This window comes from Schistocerca piceifrons, chromosome X (genome assembly GCF_021461385.2).
Source record: "Schistocerca piceifrons isolate TAMUIC-IGC-003096 chromosome X, iqSchPice1.1, whole genome shotgun sequence".
Taxonomy (NCBI): Eukaryota; Metazoa; Arthropoda; class Insecta; order Orthoptera; family Acrididae; genus Schistocerca; species Schistocerca piceifrons.
In genome coordinates, this window is record NC_060149.1 from 478529568 (window position 1) to 478551136 (window position 21569).

A 21569-nucleotide genomic window follows, 5' to 3' on the forward strand; every position below is an offset into this window, starting at 1 on the left:
ATGGAACTGCGGGGCTACACCTTCAAATGCCGTGCCTATGCGGACGACCTCCTGCTGCTCGTTCGTTCTGAAGAAGAGGTGAAGACGGTCCTTGAACAGTTGTTGGACCACAGTGTGACGGCGGGTAGTGCAGTGAACATGAACAAATCGGCAGCAATGCCGGTTGGAAGGGGCCTTACGCCGGAAGAAATCAGTCCGTTTCCTTATGTGCAACGATTCCGCTATCTCGGCATAGACTTTACTTCATCTGTAAAACATACTGCGGCAGTTAACTACCGACGTATTTTACAGACAACACGTACCATGGTCCGACAACATTTCCTACGGGGCCTTGATCCTTTGCAGCGAGTCGAATATCTGAACACTTATGTGGTTTCTCGAATGGTGCATATTTCGCAGATCCTGCCCCTACCACTCACGCTCGGACGTCGACTTCAATCAGCACAAGGCTATTTTGTGATGATTGGATCGCCCCTCAAGGTGCGATACACAACGCTCACGCTCCCTAGGGACAAGGGGGGACTCGGACTTACGAATGTTCACTGCCGAGCGACGGCGCTCTTTCTAGCCACGATGTACAAGCAATGGCGTATCGGGCGTGATTCCCTTACATCCCGCCTACTGGATCTCCTAGTTCCAGCGTCCCTCACACCTCCGGTAGCGGTGGGCAACATTACGCCACATTTTGCGCATGTATCAACATTTATCGTGGAACTTAGTTATATCAGAGACGAGCTTCCGCGCACGAGACCACCATGCGCGAAGGATTTTTATGTTTGGCTGCTACGACGGATAAGTCGTAATGTCATTGAACTCAAAGACCCCAAGTTGCATTGGCCGAAGATTTGGAGACATGTGCACCAAAAATTCCTTCCTACCTTCGTTCGGGCACTGTGGTTCTCTGTCACCTGTGGCAAGTTCAACACCATCCAACGACTCCATGCAATTGGACTAGTGGACACTCCACTATGCCCGAAATGTCGCCAAGTGGATGACGACCATCACCGCTTAACTTGTATCGCGGTGGAGGACGTATGGCTCCTAGGAAGACAGATGGTGGCTTGCTACCTCCGTGTGACCCCGCAACGTTTTACACCTGCTTCCTTCTTACATCCGGAGAGTGACTACTTTCCGGCGACTAAATCACACTCGATCATCTGGGTCAAAGGTTGGACGATCGCGTACCTCTATGGCGATGCTGCCAAGTCGCGACTCGACTTTTGGTATTTCTTGCAGTAAGCCCACAATGAGGTTCATAGATGGTCACACCATCGGCAAACCTTTGCCAACTATCTTCAGGCAGTCTTCCTCGACCCCCCACGCAGTTGGAATGTGCCGGTTGCAGTAGGTGTGCACTTTGACAGCTGATGATGAACCTCACGCTTCTCTCACCGCTCCATATATAATGCACATACTATACCATGAAATGATCTACATGTTCCTTTTAACAGAGTGATCTTTATGGAAAATAAATAAATAAATAAATAAAAACAACATCCCTGTTCCTTAACAATTGTGATTTGTTTTACAATGATTTTTTTTTGTTTTTTTGTTTTTGCAGAGGATGCATTTCATTAAAAAAAAAAACAAAAAAAAAGCGGTCTAAGGCGCTGCAGTCATGGACTGTGCGGCTGGTCCCGGCGGAGGTTCGAGTCCTCCCTCGGGCATGGGTGTGTGTGTTTGTCCTTAGGATAATTTAGGTCTAGTAGTGTGTAAGCTTAGGGATTGATGACCTTAGCAGTTAAGTCCCATAAGATTTCACACACATTTGAACATTTTTTGCAGGGCTGATTCGGGAACATTTTTCCACACAAACGGCTCATGATTTGTCGCTCCCCACCCCCTTTCTTCCCTCGTACACTTTCCCGCATGTCAGTTTTCGCTACTAATTGTGGTACACACTGTGTACACACATTGCGCTTTGGCCCCCCTCTCAGCTTGACGCCTCGGGCGACCACTACTAATTGTGGAACGTCCTGTGTAGCAATCTTACACTTGTGGCGCCTTTGGCACCCTTCTCAGCTGGGCTCACCAAACGGCGTCTTGTGTCGCTTGGGCCTTAAACCGGCTAAGAGAACGTAGAAAAACAACAAATTAAATGCTGTGCAGAAAGAGGTAGCGCTACTGCGGCCTGCGTGTGCTCTCGCAGCCACAGCTGGAGCCCTGTGTTAAGGGTATTATGAGACTCATCGTTGGGGATAATATAACCGTGGGATGGTTTAGGAGAGTATGATGGGTAAGTATAGACAGAGTTAATCTAGCTACTTGTATATTTGTGAAAGACGTACGTGACTTTATCTTAAACAGATAAATGGGCAAAAACGAGTGGAACAAAAAAAGGAACATATAATGTCGTTACGTTTCTGTGAGATATTCTGATGAAGTTAACATCCGAGATTGTCACCTGAAGACGGAGCTAAGGAATCGAAACGCGTTACGACTAAAAAAAAATATAATTTTTAGAGACTTTTTAAGAATTGTTTTGGCGGTTTAGTAAAGGACCGTACGCTCAGGTGGAGGGAAGTGGCTACCGTTTTGCTTGTAGCTACAAAGTAGGTGCGAGCAGTTGGTACTGGAATAGACGATGTTAATGAGAAACATGGATTATTAGTGCCAAGCCTATGGGATGTCTCGTATAAGTCTAGGAGTTCATAATGAATGAGTAGTGAAGAGTGAGGAAGGGGCAGGAACTGATACGCTGTGACGCATTTGTGTAGGAAAGAGACCGTGAATGAGGAGGGTGTCATATGATTTAAATTCAAAGATAGAATTTTGTGCGATCATCTATCCAAGATGCATTTAGGTTGGTACGGACAGATCAGTTTGACGTATCATAGTAGATAAGGCATAATTCCTATTTTACTCGGTTAGAAGTTGTAGTCTACTCTGTCGGATAGAAAGTGAGAGAATCCACAAAGCTGCAGTGAAACGCCTCGCCGAGGTAATCTACCCTGTTAGTTGAACAGGACGATCGTAGGTGGTTGGGGATAAATCGTGTGAGTGAAAGTGGCAGGACGGCTTCATCGCCGATATGCAGCTTGAAGTGCCTACAGGCCAACAGAAAAACAAGACAACAGAGTGTCGGCGCCCGCAGGCAGCACGGCGACAGCTTGCACCCACCTGAGCCAGCAGCAGCAGCAGCAGGCACGCGGACGCGAGCGCGGGCGCAGCCATGACTGGGCAGGAAGCGCTTTCCGGCCAGCGCAGTTCCCAGCCCGCCGGAAGGTCTCGGCTCACTTGTGCGTGACAACTGTGTGCGCACACACAGCCCTCTGCGGGCGTGGTCGAGCTTGCTTCCGGAGCACATTACCGCAAAGTGAGCGCCCATCTACCTCTGGGTGCATTGTCAACGTTTCACAAACCGCAGATCGTTTAATTTTAGTCTCATTTTCGCGCGTTTGCTGTCGGATCCCATTGTTACATGACAAAAGTCATGGGATACCGATATGAACACATACAAATGGCGATAGTATCGGGTACACAAGGTATAAAAGGGTAGTGCATTGGCGAATCTGTCTTTTCTAACCTGGTCATACATGTAAAAGGCTTCCGACGTGATTATGGCCTCACGACGGGAATTAACAGACTTTGAAAGCGGGTGGTAGTTGGAGTAAGACGCATGGAACTCTCAATTTCGGAAATAGCTAGGGAATTCAATATTCCGAGATCCACAGAGTCAAGAGTGCGCCAACAACACCAAATTTCTGGCATTACCTCTCACCACGGACAACGCAGTGATCGACGGCATTCACTTGACGACCGAGAACAGTGGCGTTGCGTGGAGTTGTCAGTGCTAACAGACAAGCAACACTGCGTGAAATAACAGCAGAAATCAATGTAGGACGTACGACGAACGTATCCGTTAGGACAGTGTGGTGAAATTTGGCGTTAATGAGCTATGACAGCAGAAGACCGATGCGAGTGCCTTTCATAACAGCACGGCATCGCCTGAAGCATCTCTCCTGGGCTCGTGACCTTATCGGTTGGACCCTACACGACTGGAAAACCGAGACCTGGTCAGATGAAGCCGGCCGCTCTGGCCCAGCGGTTCTAAGCGCTTCAGTCCGGAACCACGCTGCTGCTGCGGTAACAGATTCGAATCCTGCCTCGGGCATGGATGTGTGTGATGTCCTTAGGTTAGTTAGGTTTAACTAGTCTAAGTCTAGGGGACTGATGACCTCAGATGTTACGTCCCTTAGTGCTTAGAGCCATTTGAACCATTTGGTCAGATGAATCCAGATTTCAGCTGGTAAGGGTCCATGGTAAAATTCGAGTAGGGCACAGGCCCCACGAAGCCATGGATCCAAGTTGTTAATAAGGAGCTGAGCAAGCAGTTGGTGGCTCCGTAATGGTATGGGCTGTGTTAATATGGAATGGGCTGGGTCCTCTGGTCCAGTTGAGCCGATCATTGACTGGAAATGATTACGTTCACCTACTTCGAGACCATCTGCAATCATTCATGGACTTCACGATCCCAGACAACGGTGGAATTTTTATAGATGACAATGTGCCATGTCTCCGGGCCGCAATTGTTCACAACTGGTTTGAATAACTCATTGAACATTTATTGGACATAATCTATAGGTCAGTTCATGCAAAAAATGCTGCACCGGAACACTTTCTCAATTATGGACGGCTATAGACGCAGCATTTCTCAATATTTCTGCACTGGACTTCCAATGACTTGTTCACACCATAGCGCTTCGAGTTGCTGCACTACTCGGGGCAAAAGGTGCACGATAATGGGAGGCATCCCATGACTTTCGTCACCTCAGTGTATATTCTTCAATGGCCATCCTCTTTGCTGAATCATTTTGCATGCGACCTCTGATTTTCATCATTAAGCTCTGAAATGTTACACAAGTATCGAATTGTGGTTGTACAAAAGTGAGGTTAAAATTTTCATTAATATACTTAATATAATTCTTGTAATTTACTTCAGTATTTGGATGTTTTGCTTTGTGCAAATGAAACATTTTTTGCACATTTAGCCTGTCATCTAAAGAAACACGATTATCAGATCCATAATGGCTTGTGTAAACAGGAAATGATACTAGGTGATCAAGTACAGTTTTTACAATTTGGGGTGGTAGAGCGCGACTCCTTTTAACCGACTCCTCACGTATCATGTAGGTTCCGTCCCTCTTGAAGCACAGTCAGAGGCTTCGTCACTCGCCTCTCTAATAAGCCAAATGAGTTAACAAAAGTTTTCTCACATACGTGGGTTGTTTGCTACTAACTATACCATTACACCAGTAACTTAACGATTTTGGTTTTTCTACTGTAGAGTTCTGATCCGCTCTTCTTCCCTGAGTGTTCCCAACTGTTATCAACACACTTAAAAATGTATTTTGATCATCTTTCGTGTTGAATGTACTGAAATGATGTAGTAAGTCAGTCTGCTGCTCTTTGGTTATTTTCTCAAAGTATTTATATATACATCTGCAAGGAGAATCGTTCAAAATAACTTGCATTGTTGTAATAACAAACGAATCATTACTACTATATTATAGAAATATTAATATGTAGGCCTATAACTCAGAAAGTTCTGTTTCACTAGAGCAAAATACTATTACATAGCTTCTAGGTTATATTACCTGCTGATTTGTCTGGGAGGTATAACTCTTCCTGCATTATTAGCAAATTCAAAAATCCTTTAACTCTTGCCTTTTTAATCACATTAAACTTATCCTTCTCGGGGTTTTTCTTTATTTTCTTTGATTTTTTAACACTGCTTCTTGCTGGGGCCATATTAGCTAGACGGGAAACGACTTTCGTTGATTCAAAATCAGTAGTTTATAATTCTTCCACTGGAGCCGCGATAATGTTCGTTATAGAACAGTACAGATGTCCAGGACATTTGACACTTCTCAAATTAATTCAGCTGCATTTAGTAAAGCGACACAATTTTCTCACGTAAGGAGTAATGGACAAGAGTCCTTTCCATTCTGACACGATTCAGCTACCTTATGTTGATATGAACCTGTATATACCTCATTTTTGTATGAAATGGACATGTGAACTTTCTAAAACGAGAGATTCATTTGCAGCTGTCCGGCTAAATCAGTGATAAAGTATTACTAAGATCGTACATCGGAGTCATTTGAAGAAAAATTATCTCCTTCCCACGAAATACAGTTGAAAAGTGTAAATGGGAAACGTTCTAGATGCCATTTTTTCATAAAACGCAATTTTAGTGCTACTCTGTTCTCGGTACATTGTTACAAGTCCCTAGACTTGGTCCAAGCAATAATAACCATTTAGCTCCAGAAATAGACATTAGTGGTCATACACTGAATGAAGCACGTAAAGTTCAATAAATGGTTCAAATGGCTCTGAGCACTATGCGACTTAACTTCTGAGGTCATCAGTCGCCGAGTACTTAGAACTAATTAAACCTAACTAACCTAAGGACATCACACACATCCATGCCCGAGGCAGGATTCGAACCTGCAACCGTAGCAGTCGCGCGGTCCCGGACTGAAGCGCCTAGAACCACTTGGCCACCGCGGCCGGCCACGTAAAGTTCCTTGGGATCCACCTAGATAACAATTTAAAATGGAGTTAACACATGCATAAACTAATCAAGTTCAGTTCAGCGCTTTATGGCCTTAGAAGCACCTCCATTTCTGGTGATCTAAAAAAAAGAATTTTGATTGTTTAATATATTTTACTCTCTGATTCCGCATGAAATTATCTGCCGGGCCAGTGCACCTTAAGTAAGTAAATTTTGTGTTCAGCAAAAGCGAGCAGCAATAGTATTGTGTAAATAACATAATAATACATCTTCCATAATACTTTTTAATTGTCTTGGACTTCTTAGTAGACTCCTACTGTCAAACAAACAACTGTCTACTGTACAGCGTGAACATTAATAAAACTGACAAATTGCAGGGACCGATTCCTGACAGGAAATGGAGGATAAAAGGTCCTATGAACATGTGGCCGGAAATGGTCAGTGTGCGTCCCAGAACACAGTACGGAGCTGCATCGCATCCGCGTCACAACAAATGTTCAAAGTGGTATGCATGGGATTGCAGATGGTGGTAGCGGTTGTCATGCAGGATACACATAATCGTACTTTGGCTTACACCATGTTGGCGGGCCACTTGCCCGAGGCATGTACTAAGGTTCGTCTGAACATTCTGTAGATACCGTTCCTCCAAATCTGGCTCCGCCTCCCTGCACTTTCGTCTGTCTGAAAGGATCCATGATCACACAAACGCCCAAAAAAGGCTTTAAATGGTGTGTGATATGGTTGGTGTCGATGAGGGTACTTGTTTTGGTAGCCTATAACCGTGCTGCCTTTCGACCATTTTCATCTGCTTGGGCGTACATAAACACCATCTCGGTTTGCTTCCGACATTAATGCCGGACCATTCTGCTGCTCAATCACACAGCCTGCAACACATAAGGAACACACGGCACGTGGTTAGAGAAGCTGCCACTCGTCAGCACCATCTACTGTGGCAACGGTGCGTTTCCGGACACATATTCACGGGACTTTTTTCCTCCATTTCCAGTAAGAAATCCGTCCCTGTACTTGTAGTTTGTCAGTTTTATTAATGTTCACCCTGCACAAAGATACGCGAAAGTTCTACTATGCTGCTGGTCTGCATGAGACTGTTTAACGCGTTGCTATTGTAGAAACAAGATACTGAAGTTTGTGTGATGCGCTGTAGTTTCTCCTAAGTTTTTGTTCGTTATGTGTCATTCTTTCTTCACTTATGGAATCCACTGTGCTTGCTACAGAACCTGCTGTACACTTACTGGGATAGATTTCGACTGTAACATTGAGTCTGCTGCAGAGCTTTAGTCATCAACGATTATAGTAACCTTACGTGGCAACATACACTTCATATCTATTTTTCATTGCCATTGTTTCGTGAGTCTTTATCGGAAGCATCTTATACTGCAAATTTATAACAATATACACAGTGACTTATTTCCTAAGACAAACATATCTGCGTTTCTATTTGTCAAAAGTACCGAAAACCATCACGATCTATAGGCAATTGGCTCCAGCTGTTCACTGAAAGATTCCTAGATAATTGTGATTGTATCTAGACTGGTGCGTTATTTCGAACATCACACAAATTCTTTCCTTCATCTTTGCACGGTCGTCTTATTTTGACGTGACAAGGAAGTCCATGGAGCTTATGTTTCTGTGTAAGTAGTTTGGTTCGAAGCATCGCTGAGCTCAGTCGCTGCAGTTCGTCTTTCTTGTTTGTTTCAGGTTATCGTTATGATGATCGCTGTCGTTACAGCATTTATGATTTGTTGGCTGCCATTGAACGTTCTCCTAGTAAGTATCCGATGATTTTAAGAAATAACATGTTACTCCTTCACACGACAATATTCTCCAGACCTAATGAGCTCTATGTTTAAGAAATAGTCTCTTAAAAATAGTAGTCTCCTTTAAGTAGGCAAATTAGAGCATCTCCTACAACTGTTTACATATTTTCTTTGTCTTAAACACACGTGTTGATGTAACATTTCAAGTATATTACTGATAATACATTGTCTTTTTTTCACACTCATAAATAAATGCTGATGAAAAAACGAAAAATATAGACACAGAAACCTGAAGACAGTTTTTGCACTATTTAAAATCCACATGTTTCACCCACTACGCAGGAAATAATTCTTTTATTTTTTAAACGTAAGATGTTAGAGGAGAACCACCACCTCACTATATGTATTTTTATTTTCTGGTTATATCTAAATACTTCAGCATTTTTTTATAACACATTCGCTTTTCTGTGCTATTTTGTCATAAACTGACATTTTGAGACCTTGACTATGTAGAAAATACAGGTTGATTCTTGCAAAGAAGGAAGCGGCAACCAGCCACTCCTGATAATGCTATTTATTTCCACAAGTAACACCGAAACTGGTTTCGAACCAACAGCTTCGTCTTCAGATGATTGTTCAGGTCTATATACGCTTTTTTTTTAACTTTCCATGATATTTCTTGATCTTTATTCCCCCTTTCGGTGTAGGATTCTTGGGCTGGTGGTGCCCTACAATAGAAAACGATGTTGGAAACGATCTACTCTGTAAGCAAAAAACACACACACAGGCACGCCACGAAGGAATTATCCGAATGGCACGGAAATCGATAGATCGGATGCACATGTACAGGCAACCAAATAATTACAGTTTCAGAAACAAATGGTTGATTTATTGAAGGAAAGAGCTTCACAGATCGAGAAAGTCAGTTACGCGTTGGTTCACTATGCAAGCATTTATCCGGTTTGGCATTGCTTGATAGAGTTGTCGGATGTCGTCCTGAGGAACATCATGGCAAATTCTGTCAAATTGGCGCGTTAGGTCGTCAAAATCTCCAGATCCTTGGAGAACCCTGCCCATAATGCTACGAACGCTCAATTGGAGAGAGATCCATTGACTGCTAGTCGAGTTAGGGTTTGTCAGGCACGAAGACAATAAGTAGAAACTCTCGTCCGGGGATGCCGCCATTATCTTACTGAAATGTGCTTTCCATGAAGGGCAACAAAACAGACTGTAGAATATCGTCGACATACCGTTGTGCTGCAAGGGTGCAGCGTATGACAACCGAAGGGGTTCTGCTGTGAAAAGAAATGGCATCCCAGACATTCGCTCCTGGTTGTTGGGTCGTATGGAGGACGACAGTTAGGTTAGTATCCCACCACTGTTTTGGGCGTCTCCAGGAACCTCTTCGCCGTGAAATCTCATTGATTGATGAGTGCAGCTTCGACATGGGCCCCCTTCACCAGCGAAGACGTGTCTGGAGACTCCCAGGACAGTGTTGGCATACCAGCCCGCCGTATGGCCCAACAGCCAGCAGTGACGGTCTGAGGAACCACTTCTTCTCATAGTAGGATCCCTCTGGCTGTCATGCGCGGCACCCTTACAGCACAGCGGTACGTCCATAATATTCTACGTCCTATTTTGTTGGCCTTCATGACGAGCCATCCTAGCTTACATTTCTGCAAGATAATGCCCGTCCGCACATGGCGAGAGTTTCTACTGCTTGTTTTCGTGCTTGTCAACACCCACCTTAGCCAACAAGGTCACCGAATCTTTCCCCAGTCGAGAACGTTTGGAGCGTTATGTGCAGGGCCCTGCAAAAAGGCTCGGGATTTTAACGCTCTAACGTTCCAATTTGACATAGTGTGGCACGATGTCCCTCAGGAGTACTTCAACAACGCTATCAGTCAGTACTTGCAGAAGAGCCAGAGATAGTCAAACGCGTTATTGACTTGCTCAATTTGTGAAGATCTTTCTCTTGGATAAATCATCCAATTGTTCTGAAATTGTAATCATTTGTTTGTCTATACATGGACATCATACCTACAAGTTTCCATGCCATTCGGATAATTTCTACGTGGTATATTGCTTTTTTTGTCTCAGAGTGTACTGAAACGTAACTACCCCAAATAAGATCAACCACAATATAAACAAATCTTTGAGGATTGGTTGTCTGTAGTTATATTTTACTTGTGTTGAAAATCTTGCGTCATTTTGTTGCAGTGTTGTTGCTAGTGTTCACGAAATACTGTAGAGTGTATGAAGTACTTTTTCGATTTAAAGCACCACGCACACATCAAAAAGATTTTGCAGCATGAGGAAATGTATACAAAGATGACGATATCACAAATACAAAAGTGTCAAAGAAATTCTCTCTCAGAAATACTATGTTCACTGATTTGACAGCAAAAAATTTACAAAGTGTAAAGGTTACTGTATATGCATTTTACATTCAATGACCATTAATTACAAATAAACTTAATAAATGTAGAAACCAGTCTGATAGGAAATGTTGCTTAATATATATGTAAATCTTGTGGTATACACAAGGAACAAAGTAAGAATAGAGCGAACAACTAGTCCACATGGCAAATTTTAAATTTTTATGCATTCCATGACTAGTTTCGAGCCGAGATCCATTTTCTAATCATCCTACAGGGCAGAAAACCAAATCTACACTCAATCTATACAGTTATTACCAAATTCTTAAGCATATGCCAAAGATACAAAACATACCGTTTTAAACTTACATAACAAAATCGAAAATGGCATTTTCGAATATGTCAGAAATGTGAGGTGAACATTTACAGTGCATACAGATAAATGGCAGTTTACACCCTCTGCCGTCGTAAGGAAACCTCGGGAAGGGGACACCCTATCACGCTATAGGAAACCTTTTTATTTATTAAAATGTCCTCCAACCACAATTCATACAATAACCGTAATAATGAACTGTTGTATTCTTGATAGTTGGAGCACACTTCATTATTCACGTATGGACCCAATAGGACCACGCGACGTACAATCCATCAATGTCACTTTTGGTGGTTGGCCTTCCTTTGTGCCCAAATTTGTTTCATCCTTTCTAAATGAAGTCTCTTTCTTTCATCAGACCACGGTGTTCCAGTCCGTTTTCTAATTTCCCTCTGACCAACTTTACAAGCAAATCTCTTCTGCCTGAATGTTTTGGTTCCTGTAACGTCTGCTTGAGTTATACGGCCTACTTCAAGATCCTCCATAATCGCAGCTATCCATTTAATTGGCTCAGTTTTGGCCTTAAGTCTGCTTCCGTAGAATTCTCCTACTTGTTTTGTCGACCTAGTGGATGCCATTCTTTTAATGTGTCCATAAAATTTAAGTCTTCGTTTTCCCATGTCACCATGTGTGTCTGTGTATTCTTCTATTTCCTTATTATCATCAGGGTATCTTCCATTCAGAGGCTGTTGCACGCTGCGATTGTTACATTGACTTGTAAATAATAGATTTCAGCTATCCGTTGTCCTTTGAAATTTTATTCGCAAATCTAGATTTCGGCTACAAACTAGCCATTCTCAATGCACTATCATTTTTGATCAGTGCATGTAATGCCTGTTGGTCGGGCGTCATCCACAGTTCATTGAATACTAACGTATTCAATGAACTGTGGATGAAGCCGAAGTCATCAGATGACCAAAACGGTAAGTCACACACTTCTGAAGGCTGTAAATTCAACTAAATACTTAGGGATTACCATTACAAATACCCTAAATTGGAACGATCACATAGATAATGTTGTGGGCAGAGCCAACCAAAGGCTGCGATTCATTGGCAGAACACTTAGAAGGTGCAACAGGTCTACCAAAGAGACTGCTTACACCACGCTTGTCCACCCTATTCTGGAGTATTGCTATGCGGTGTGGTATCCGCATCAGATGGGACTGACGGATGACATCGAAAAAGTACAAAAAAGGATAGCTCGTTTTGTATTATCGCGAAGTAGGGGAGATAGTGCCACAGACATGATACATGAATAGGAGTGGCAATCATTAAGAAAAAGGTGTTTTTCGTTGCGGCGGGATCTTCTCATGAAATTTCAGTCAACACATTTCTCCTCCGATTGCTGAAACATTCTGTTGGCGCCCACCTACATAGGGAGAAACGATTATCACCATAAAATAAGAGAAATCAGGGCTCACAGAGTAAAATTTAAGTGCTCGTTTATCCCGCGCGCCGTTCGAGAGTGGAACGGTAGAGATACAGCTTGAAGGTGATTCATTGAACCCTCTGCCACTTCGTTGTGAATAGCAGACTAATCACGTAGATTTAGATGTAGATGAAGACAGACACAAAGTGGGTTTTTTTTTTTTTGCCTTGGTCCGGGACTGCTTATTCTGTGTTTGCAGCTGTCCACCATATCTGGTGGTATCCGCCACCTGTGAACTGTCCAGTACCCTAGATAAGGTCGGGTTCCTGGACTTTTATTTACAAATTCTTGAAACCTGGAGGAGAACCCTGACAGGGCGCCCCCTTCCCGAGGTTTCCTTACGACAGCGGAAGAAGTAAACTGCCATTTATCTTTATGCTCTGTAACTGATCACTGCAGGTTTCTGACGTCTTGGAAAACGCCATTTTCGACTTTGTTATGTATGTTTAAAACGATATGTTTTGTGTATTTGGCATATGCTTAAGAATTTGGTAATAACTGTATTATGCATGAGTGTAGATTTTGTTTTTGCCCTGTAGGATGATTTGGAAATGGGTCTAGGCACGAAACCAGTCAAAGAATGAATAAAAAGTAAAAATTTGCAACTTGGACTAGTTTTTAGTTCTACTTATTAACAGAAGTTGCAGACCCAATCTACTCCAGCATGCTGGTGGTTCGTAAACAAAATAATAGGTGATAAATACGTGTATTTAACTAAATAAATCCTGCGATAGCAGACATTGTACTATTATATGATTGCCAGTTGAAAGTTTAAATTAATTTGACAATTGTACGATGGTTTGCTGAAAAGTAATGGCACCGATGTTTTATGTGAAAACCCTTAAAGCTTTCTAAATAAAACAAACATTGTTAACTTTCTACATCTTTATTCTTCTTGTCTATCTATTCATTTCTCAACATATTCACCCTGGTGACGAAGACAATTCTCCCAACGAGAGACCAGTTTGTTGATACCGTCAATGTAAAAAGTCTCACTTTGTTGGCGGAGCCACAACCTCTCCTCTTCTTGCAGCGCTTCATCACTATCAAATTGAAGTCCTCGAAGGTGTTCTTTAAATTCTGGAAACAGATTAAAATCGGATGGGGCCAAGTCGGGACTATATGGAGGATGGCCCATGGCAGTGAATCCAAAGTGGCGCCTTGTTCCAGGTGTCGCGGCACTCGTGTGTGGTTTTTCATTGGCATACTCAAAGAGAGGTAACTCCATGTGCGGACGAACTATTCAAACTCGAAACTCGATTACACTACGCTACTTCTAGCGCACCGACGCTGCTACGCTTGCGTCAGCGAAACAGGAAAGTCAACCTAATAAAATGTACCTGACATGTAATACCTCAACTGACATTGAGAACAGCATAAAAAACCCGGAGACATTACTTTTCAAAACCCCCCTGCAACCCTAAACTTATGTTCATAATATGTGCTAGGGTGTGGTAGACTGACCATACACGAGAGATATATTCAATCTAATTAAAGCAGATACAATATCACTCAATGACAATACTTGATCATTTATTGGCATATAGCCATCTCTATTCCTGTCGCACTAATGATATTCTCTACACTTCGCCAGCTATGTATTTACCAATTTACTATTTATTGTATTGCCATTCGTTACTTACTCTGTATTTTAAATCTTCTCAATGAAGAGACTGAGTTAGTCAATGCACCTTTTCTACAAAATTTCGTCCATCTATTGTTCAGTTCGAAACAGAAGTAAACACTACTCTCTTTGACAACAAATTGCAAACAGTGACTCAACATGAAATGCTCCACTAAAATTAACAGACTGTTCAGCCACACATTAATACAACTGTTAAATTAGTTTAAACTTTCAACTAGCCATCATATGAAAATATATTCTCCACTATCATAATATTTATTTATGTACACACACTAATATCTCTTCCCTTATTCTGTTCGTTACGTATATCATAAGATCTACATAGTACTGCATCATTTAAGTAAAATTTTCTATCAAATGGGTTTCTGCATCTATTTACTTTATTTGTAATGAATGTTCATTGACTATGAAATGCATATTATCTAACGTTTATTCTTTGTAAATTTTCTACTGTCAAATCAATGCACATATTATAATAACTCTGAAAGAGAATTTCCTTGGGACTGTTGTATTTGTGATATCGCCATCTTTGTATGCATTTCCTCATGTGCCAGAACATTTCTGGTGTGTGTGTGTGTGTGTGTGTGTGTGTGTGTGTGTGTGTGAACTCTAGCAAACAACATTGCAACCAAATAACGGAGAAGTGAGAAGTTTCAACGTAAGTAAAATATGATTATAACAACTCATACTGAGTGATTTGTTTACAGTGTGTTCGATCGATCGGTATTAGAATAGTTACGTTTAAATAGCTCGTTTTTAACATTGTTTCTTTGTTTTATCTTTTTTTCACTGTAGAGCACCATCATCCCAAGAATCTTTCGCCACAAGGGGGAATAAAGAGCTAAAAATTTATGCAAACGTCAACAAAAATGTATATAGACGTGAAGAGCCGTCTGAAGATAAACCTGTTGGTTCGAAACCGGTAACGGTGCTATGTGTGTACATAAATAGTATTATCAATAGTGGCTGCTTACTGTCTCCTTCTTTGCAAGAAACAGTTTGTACATTTTTTCTTCGCAGTACAACAGGCCCCAACGTTATGAAGCCTATTCTTAAGAATGAACTGGGCAGACATAATTTTGTTGTTTAATATCCAAATGAAAACATCACCTTCAACTATTTCCCTTTTTTTAGATTTTTGATTGAGTTTTTATTTGTTTTTGGTTATCATTTATTTCTTCATTGGTTTCACGTAACATTATGAATGAATATCGGTATATAAAAAGAAAAAATTGGTACACTCAACAGCACAAAAAGTGGCAATGTCTGAGATTTGAATTGTCTGTCATATTATAGAAAATACACAGCATTGCTCATAAAAGTAAAGAAAACTTGTAATTGTAAATAAGGGAGTTACGCCTTATTGATAGGCAGCACGAGGCATGAATCCTCTAAAAACCCACAGTATAATCTTCTCCGGATCATTTAGATTTTCAGACTTGGAAAAGCCGGACTTCGTCTAATATCTGAATATAGACACAATTATTGTAACGAATTTTTGAATCAGTGGCGTAGTCGACAGACTGACAAGTGACTGCACGACAGCGACATCGAATCGAATCCAGTTTTCGGCGATTGTTTCTTCACTGCGTCAAATTATTTAATCTATATAACACACAAAGTTAACAGTTCGCAGTTTTTAATAAGAATTTTTCGACCCTCAAAACGGCACAAAACGTAGTTCCTTAACCACTTAATATCCCTCCCGACGATCATCTGAATCCTTCGAGAACGAGAATCTATGAGTAACTGCTCTCACATTTTATGGTACGTCGTCTCAGGCAGGTGGCGTGCGTTTCATTTTCCAGTCAACGTAAGATTTCTTGCTGGATGAGGCCAGCCGAGAAAAGAAATTTCATTCTATTCTGAAAACCGGTCCTGTATTATAGCTGACATTTGAATTAGGAGACCGATTCTGCAGGAAACAGGTTAATCCTTCAGTCCACAAGTGTCGAACTGATGGTATCAAAACGCTGTCCACAATGTAAGTACACTGGTCAGCATCGAAGTCAGTCATCTGTCCTGCGAAGTATCCTAGTATATGCAAAAACATCCAGCCCCAAACCGCCAGAGATACATGGCCACAGCGAGATGACTCGCGGATATGTTTGGTACGCTCTGTATGTTCGCACTGGACCTCTTTCGCTGTAGAAAATAGTGATTCGTCGGAAAATATTACATACCGCCAGTCACAGATACTTTCCCGAGAAAATACTATTCAATGGAGCCGATGATCGTCACGGAGCTTCCCTTTGTTGTCCGCACTTTTACTTTATAGTCTAGCCTCCCGAAGCCGGCGCCAAACTTTTTCGACCGCCCCGAGAAACGCAATAGTATGTTTCAACTGCTTCACGTTTAAAAAAGGCTTTGGCCGCGATATGTTTACTGTCTTTGACCCTGAAAGCGTTGTTTACTGGTTAATGGGGAGCTGCGCCACGCCTCCGGCAGCTAACGTGGAGGCTTGCTGTTGCAGCTAGTCGTCGAGCACCAGCCGGCGATCGAGCAGTGGGCCGGCCTCCCGTACTTGTACCTGTTCTGCCACTGGTTTGCCATGTCACACGCGTGTTGCAACCCCATCATCTACAGTTGGCTCAACGCGCGATTCAGAGCCGGCTTCTGCCTCGGCCTGTCCAAGATGCCAGTCATCGGCAAGTGGATCCCACACCATACTAGTACGTCACCTCAACGTTTCCCCGTACGTCACCTCAACGTTTCCCCAGCCTACCGCGCTAACGTAACTACACTGTCGCGCCATTGTGATGTGTCATTGTTTCGCTAACATTGTGTTTCCTGTCCTGTTAACCATGCTCGTTGTCCTGATTAATTGCTAGCTCGAGGGTCATCGGTTGAGTTATGCTTCAGTCGTTCGACGAAGGTGTCTGTATGTTGCCTCTGTTGTGTGTTTGCCGTTTGCCATTTCCAGTGCTTGACACATTGTCTTGAAAATCCGTTATCGTGTCGATGTTTTGCGTTTGTGACTGCCTAAAGCATCTGGTATCTAAAATGTGTTAGTAATGCCAAACTGCTGTTTACTGTCATCTTTGCTTCGCTCACTTTTCGTGAGTTAATTTCTTAACTAACATATTTATCTTCTTTCTCCGTACCATTATGCATATTTGATTTTCAAAGACTTATTGTTCCCAACAGGGTATAGCGTGCCCCATTTCTAAGAAGTATCTGGTGTTGAACTGCTTCACTGCCTTGTGTTCATGTCTCGAGTAATTGTGTCAGCCAATTCATAAGCTAAATAGCTGTGTAGTGGTAATTATATATTGCTTTGTTGTCGTTTATGCTTTGACCTTCTTACGTAATATTAATTCCCAATTAACCAATCTGTTCATTATTTTTGTTGTGTTCTCAACGTTTTGTATTATTTTAGGATTTATTCCTAGTTATACAAACTCTTTAATAGCTGATATGATTACAGCTTGTCACATTATTACGCTGGTGCACCTTATGTTCACAGGATATTTCGTGGCATGAAACAGACCATAAGTATTAACATTGTGGTATATAATGGTAATCTCATTTACTGATTCCATTGCTTCGCCCTTATTTTGTTTTACTTTCATTCATTTTATTGTGTTTCCTAAATCTTGCATAAATAGTATTTCGAAAATATTGGGTAATACTCAGGCGTCCGATTCCATATGTGAAAATAAGAATGTATGTTTATATCAACATATATGAAGTAAATCTTCGTTTCTGAGTTCTAAGATCATCACGTGAAGTATTTCAGTTAAAGCAACTGTTCATTATACTTCTCGTTTGCTGAATTTTACGAATAGATTACAATATATCACACAAATTGTTCAAAGTTCCCGCGTTCCGTCAGAATACACATAGCATAGTGCGTTCTGCATCACACGCCTCTTGCAGTAATTGCTGCTTCATCAACAGGTGTTATGAGAACCGACGACTCTATATAACACTGCAGAAAGAAAAAGAGATTAGCCGAGCGGTCTTAGGCGCTACAGTCATGGACTGTGCGGCTGGTCCCGGCGGAGGTTCGAGTCCTCCCTTGGGCATGGGTGTGTGTGTTTGTCCTTAGGATAATTTAGGTTAAGTAGTGTGTAAGCTTAGCGACTGATGACCTTAGCAGTTAAGTCCCATAAGATTTCACACACATTTGAACATTTGAAAGAAAAAGAAGTCAGATGGGCAACGAGGCTAAGGAATTAGTTCAGTTCTACGTATCCACCAACCAGAGTCCTGTGCATTAAACCCCGCCTGGCAACACAAATTCGAATTTAAAGGAGTGCGACCGTACAGTAAGAGCACGTCTCGATGGACTGTTAGTGGTATTTCGTCTAAGTAGCAGCTCGTTAAGTGTCACACACACGAAAATGAGGCAGTATCCATAATGGACTGTCTTATGAGTCGGCAACTAAGCAGTTGCAGAACCAAGCTGATATTGTCTTTTCATCTGAATTTTATGTGAGGAATTACGTCATTGAGTACTGACCATTATTTTCCGTACAAACAGTATCCCCAAGTATTAGAAATCACATTAAAGACGATTAGATATTTTTTATCTTCTTTTCTTTGATGATGGATACCTCCTCCTTAGCAGCGGTTAGAATTCTCCTTTCATTCTCAGTCGGTGTCATCTCATCGTAGTGCAAACTCCAAAAGATACTCACAACTTTTGGAGGCAATTCTAATCAATTACCAGTCAATATTCACAACGACTCAGATTTATTGAAGCAGGATGCAAAGAGTTGTGTTCAATAGGGTTGAAGTCAAGTGACCCCGTAGCCAGACACATATACTGATGTAATTTACGGAAAATGATCGAAGTAAAATGCAGAGAGGTGTTTTCAGTGTTTCTGGTGTCAGGCGATTTCGTGGCCGGGCAAGTATTCTCGTGTACTATCATAGTCAAGAGTATCTGAACGACCTGAACTGCGCACCGCATGATTCACATGTAGCTCATCTAACAACTTCGTTGCAAATGCTCTAATCTGTTACCGGTGTAGAATTCGATTATAGAAAACTGCTACCACAAGTGACCACTAGAGATCACTAATTTGTATGGAAATCAGTCAAAATGTAAATTAAGACCACGACATTGCATCTACCACGAATAGTCTACAAGTGTTTATCGTTCTGGTTTTACTCAATTTGTGGGACACCCAATTTTTCAGTTAAACAAGAATGTAGAGGTAATATTTGCAGACAAGTGAATGTGCTCAAGAGCTGCCTTAAAGGAGTAATTAAGTCTTTACAGTAGTCTGCAAGCTTTTTCACTGGTAAAACGTGTAACTTCACACAGAAAACTGTACCTTAATTTATGAGAAATCCACAGAGGTAGTGAAGGGAGCAGTGGGCTGTATCATTGTGTCAGTTTCTGTGACTATAGTTTATCGCCTCCAAAATGAGTTGACAGTCAGCTACAAAAGAAATTAAATGATCTATAGAAACGTGTAAGCATAGGACATACTGGCGTGATTAACTAGAATATGATGGGATTGTGTTGTGAGTGGGATACGGGAACGTTGGCGCTGTTCACACACTATTGATCAAATCTTTCGCTGAGAGAAATTAAATTTTATCTATAATCTGCCTGACAACGACTGTTGAGGCATTGTGGTAATTGGGCATAATGCATCGGCAGTATATGAATAGGATGCCTATCCATACCTGTCGCGTTCGTATCCTCAGATGTTCCTGTGGTCGCCCTGCGTAAAAGGTCCACCAAATTACATTTGTTTTACTTTCTTTTTATTTAAGCACTTGCTGTCATTGGGCTCATCAGCAGAGTGAGTGCTAAGTTACTTTTTGTTTACAATCAACATGGCAATCTATGCTAAAAATTAATCCTCGATAATTCTACTTTCAGTATTCTATTTACCTATACACTAAGACAAAAATTATGTTGTTAGCTACTGAAGAGGAGGGCCACCCAATAAATTACTCCTGTTCAGGTGTTCGACTTGACTTGTACGAGGCCAAAACAAAAATTATTATGTCAGCTACTGAAGAGGAGGGCCACCCAATTAATTCTCCCTGCACAGGTTTTCCAGTTGGCTTATACTTATTGGCTTATAATTGTCGTTCTTCAGAACTCTATCAATTTGGCGGCTGTTTGGGATGAGCATTTGAAGCACGAACAGTGCTCTGGAATTGCTAGCCCACTCAAGAACCACACTGGCTGTGGAAAGTTGGCAACGTAACAGAAAATGTCTCTCAACTCTGTAATAGTCGACTTACTTCCTTAAGTGATACAAAATTATTATTCGAAATTCCCTTTATATTTTCTTGGTATTTCCATTAAATATTCTGGAAGATTTTCTCTTATAGAATGTCATCATATTGTTAAATTTAGGACCGGCAGGGAACTTGTGTTACGTAGGCCGTATGTAAATTAGACGGAACGCAGTTAGTGTCGTTCAGATACTTTTGAGTGTGATAATACATGTAGTTGTCGTGAAACCACTCTCACACAGTTATAGAATGATATATTGGTATGTTACTTCGATGGAAGTGTAAGTTTAGTTTGGGAGGCAGTAGGTGAAGTCACTGGTGCATTTGGTCTGCTGTTGAGCCCTTTGTCGTCTGTCAGCGAGAGACGTTGCCGGGCGTTTCATGGGTCCCATTACATTCGACGTTAACCATTCTCCCCACAAGGTTATCGTTGTGTCCTACAGGCGAAAGGAACATTGGCCTCATGTGCCATGTCATCGGAATGTATCAGTACTTGCAGTGAAACTTCAATCCAACTGATAAATTCCACATTTCGAGCACACAATTGTGGCTTTCATGAAACAGTGCTAATTTTGGTATCCAGCGACATGTGATTAGATGAGTTAATTTTTTGGAATAATGGCTCATGTACCTAGCGACTAGAATACGTTTTCGGAAATTATGACTGCACATATGTTGCTGTCTACCATTTATTTGAGGGTGTTGATCTGCGCTGTGGCCTATTTAAACGATATTACAGTCTAGTGAAGGACGCCTCTCTCACCGTTAACTGTTTGTTGCACCCGGTATCAGAGCCTGGTGTTCATAATTACTGTAGATCTGCATTGCGGCCCTCACAATAGACCCTTGCACCGACAGGCCGTGAGAAGTCGAGAATGTAAATGACTTAGGAGATGGAATGCACCATGTATGCTGTTGGATGGTCTGGACGCTACGAGATGCGATGAAATTGCCGGTCTTGCCCGGCAGGACGACAGTCACTCGGACGGTCATTACTATGTCACATAATTACAAGAAGGACGAGTGCGACACTGATCCTACAAATGGCAAACACTGCTTATCATCAAATCACAAGAGTAACTTTCTCTGCCTCGTGATGACTGGGTGTTGTGTGATGTCAAAAAAATGGCTCTGAGCACTATGGGACTTAACAGCTGTGGTCATCAGTCCCCTAGAACTTAGAACTACTTAAACCTAACTAACCTAAGGACATCACACACATCCATGTCCGAGGCAGGATTC

At 41.8% G+C, this 21569-nt stretch overlaps 1 protein-coding gene across 1 annotated transcript in view; it reads right to left on the reverse strand.

Moving 5' to 3' along the window:
- The window catches only part of LOC124723060 (RNA-binding protein Raly-like), an 88395-nt gene extending 85178 nt beyond the window's left edge, over positions 1-3217 (reverse strand). Inside the window, exon 1 of the mRNA XM_047248238.1 lies at positions 3121-3217. Coding sequence (XP_047104194.1) covers positions 3121-3174 — 54 coding nt within the window. The 5' untranslated portion in view covers positions 3175-3217. The remainder of the gene's footprint in view (positions 1-3120) is intronic.
- Between the last annotated feature and the right edge of the window lie 18352 nt (positions 3218-21569).